This window comes from Octodon degus, unplaced genomic scaffold (assembly GCF_000260255.1).
Source record: "Octodon degus isolate 3935 unplaced genomic scaffold, OctDeg1.0 scaffold00072, whole genome shotgun sequence".
In the NCBI taxonomy this organism is placed as follows: domain Eukaryota; kingdom Metazoa; phylum Chordata; class Mammalia; order Rodentia; family Octodontidae; genus Octodon; species Octodon degus.
Window position 1 is genome coordinate 5540584 of NW_004524648.1, and position 2328 is coordinate 5542911.

The following is a 2328-nucleotide window of genomic DNA, read 5'->3' on the forward strand; positions in this document are numbered from 1 at the left end:
ACAAAAGTCAGCCATTAAATAAACACAGATTTGGGGAGCTTCAGATATATCTCAGTTGCTTAAGTACCTGCCTGGCAAGCACAAGATCCCAAGTTCAATCCCTAGTATTGAAAAAAAAAAAAGTAGCTTAGAAATAATCACAGATTGGGCCAGCCAGATAGCTCAGTGGACTAAAGCAGATGGGGTTTGATCTCCTGCACGCTGTGCCGGTCCCACCCCAGGGGCGTGCTGAGACAGCCATTGAGACTGGGTGTGATGGTGTGTGCCTGTAACCCTAGCACTTGGGAGGCTGAAAACAGGAGGATCACTATGAGTCAGATCTGTGTAGTGAGACCGTGTGGGCCCTGTACTAAATACAAAAAGAAAAAGAAAGAAAGAAAGAAAGAATCACAGAGTTCTTAAGTCAGCTGCTTCTCTGATAATAAAGCTGAGGGGACCAGGTACTTTTCATTCATGGATACTGCCGCTGCTCTGATGAGTCTCAACAAAGTGGAATTTGGGATATCCCAACCCTTGAAGGGGACTGGTATGCTTCACTGATTATCCACTGTGGACGATCCACTGTCCTTTTGGAATTTGTCCAAGAGGACAAATTCACATATGTCCCCTGTGTGACAGCAGTCACATAGGGAGAGGACTAGCTATGAGAAACCTGGTGCGCCTGTGAATATCTAAATGCAAAGGGGAGACTCCTGCATTTACTGTCTTCTTACTTGGCTGTGCTCTTTACATGCTACCCCTTAACCTTGTGCAGAAGATTGCTATAACAAATTACCACAAACTCAGGGGCCTAAAACAACAGAAGCTTATTTTCTCGAAGTTCTGGAAGCCAAAAGTTCAAACTCAGTGTTACGGGGCTGAAATCAAGGTGTCCATAGGGTGATGTTCCCTCCAAAGGTGCCAGGAGAGAATCTGTTTTCCCTCTTCCTGCTTCCTGTGGCTGCCAGCACTCCTTGATTTGTGGCCGCATCAACAGTCTCTGCCTCTGTGGCCACCTTGCCTCGTCCTCTTGTTTGTGCCTCTTCCATTCTGTCTGCATCAAAATCTCCCTCTGTTTCCCTCTCATAAAGATGTATAACTGCACTTAGGACTTACCCTAAGAATTCAGGGTAATCTGTGCTTCTTAAGAGCCTAACCTTAATCACCTCTGCAAGACCCATATTCCTAATAAGGCATCAATTACAGGTTCCAGGGTTTAGGACCCTTTGGGGGACATTAGCCAACCTCCTACAGCACAGAGCTGTCCTGTACTGAAGGCTTTATTATCTTCCTTTAGGATAGATTAGGATCAGTTTCAGGGAGGTAAATTACCCAAGGCCATGTACGTAGTAAGCAATAGTATCACATTTTGAACTTGGGACTGACTTCAAAATTCATGCATGTTCTTTGTGTCCTGCTATCTCTCTACTAAGTGTTAAGTAGGCAGGTGATACTTGTGGTGGCCATAAGTGGTATTCCAACAAGAAGGCTATTGGTAGCTGGGTATAGTGGTGCATGCTTGTAATCCCAGCACTCAGGAGACTGAGGCAGGAGGATCATGAGAGATTGAGGCCAGCCTAGGCTACATAGTGAACTCAAGGCCAGCCTGCACTACTTAGTGAGATCCATTCTCAAAAAAAAAAAAAAAAAAAAAAGAGAAAGAAAGCCATTGGTGGCAGGCAGCACTCATTCATGAAAGACAGCAGATAGGTGAGCCTGAAGAAGGGTGGTCTCTGTTCCACTTCGGTCGTTGTCTCCAATCCCTTGCCATCATGGAAGTTCTTCCTGGGTCTCACCTAAGCTCCACGGGGATGTGTAGGAGCTCTGCTTCTTCTCAGAGCTCCAGGATACTCCTCTCCATAACCCTACTTTCCTGATGAGTTTTTCTTTCTTCCCAGGGTACGGCTTGCTCTTCCTGTCATTAGTTATCACTCCTGTCATCCGGGCCAAGCTCTCCAAGTTGGTGGGCCAATCCGAGCAGGGTGAGTGTCAGAATCAGCTTTCAATGGGTTCCTCCTGCCCAGCTTTGTTTGGGCAGATGGGCAGCCATGACTGGGAGACGCCCTCCCTTCCTCCCTGCCTCCCTCTCCTCCTTCCTGGAAGGAGAACATGGCTAAGACCAGTGCACATCTGTTAAACTTCCCAGGGCTGACAGAGGACTGCACTGCCTCAGAGTTTAAAACCACTGAGCTGGGATTTGCAGTTAGCTGAGCAGGATTTTGTTCTTTCTGGATATCCACAGTGGAGCCTTTACTGTCTCCAGGCCTCAGCTTTTCTATTTGTTAAGGGAGTGTGACACCAGAGCTTCCTGCTTCAGGGTCAGAGTGTAGTCTGGGGGAAAGGGAGAGC

The 2328-nt window shown here is 47.1% G+C and overlaps 1 protein-coding gene across 1 annotated transcript in view; it reads left to right on the plus strand.

The window, feature by feature from the left end:
* The window catches only part of Slc46a1 (solute carrier family 46 member 1), a 10575-nt gene that overhangs the window by 3014 nt on the left and 5233 nt on the right, over positions 1–2328 (plus strand). The window contains exon 3 of the mRNA XM_004635419.3: positions 1878–1961. Coding sequence (XP_004635476.1) covers positions 1878–1961 — 84 coding nt within the window. The remainder of the gene's footprint in view (positions 1–1877; positions 1962–2328) is intronic.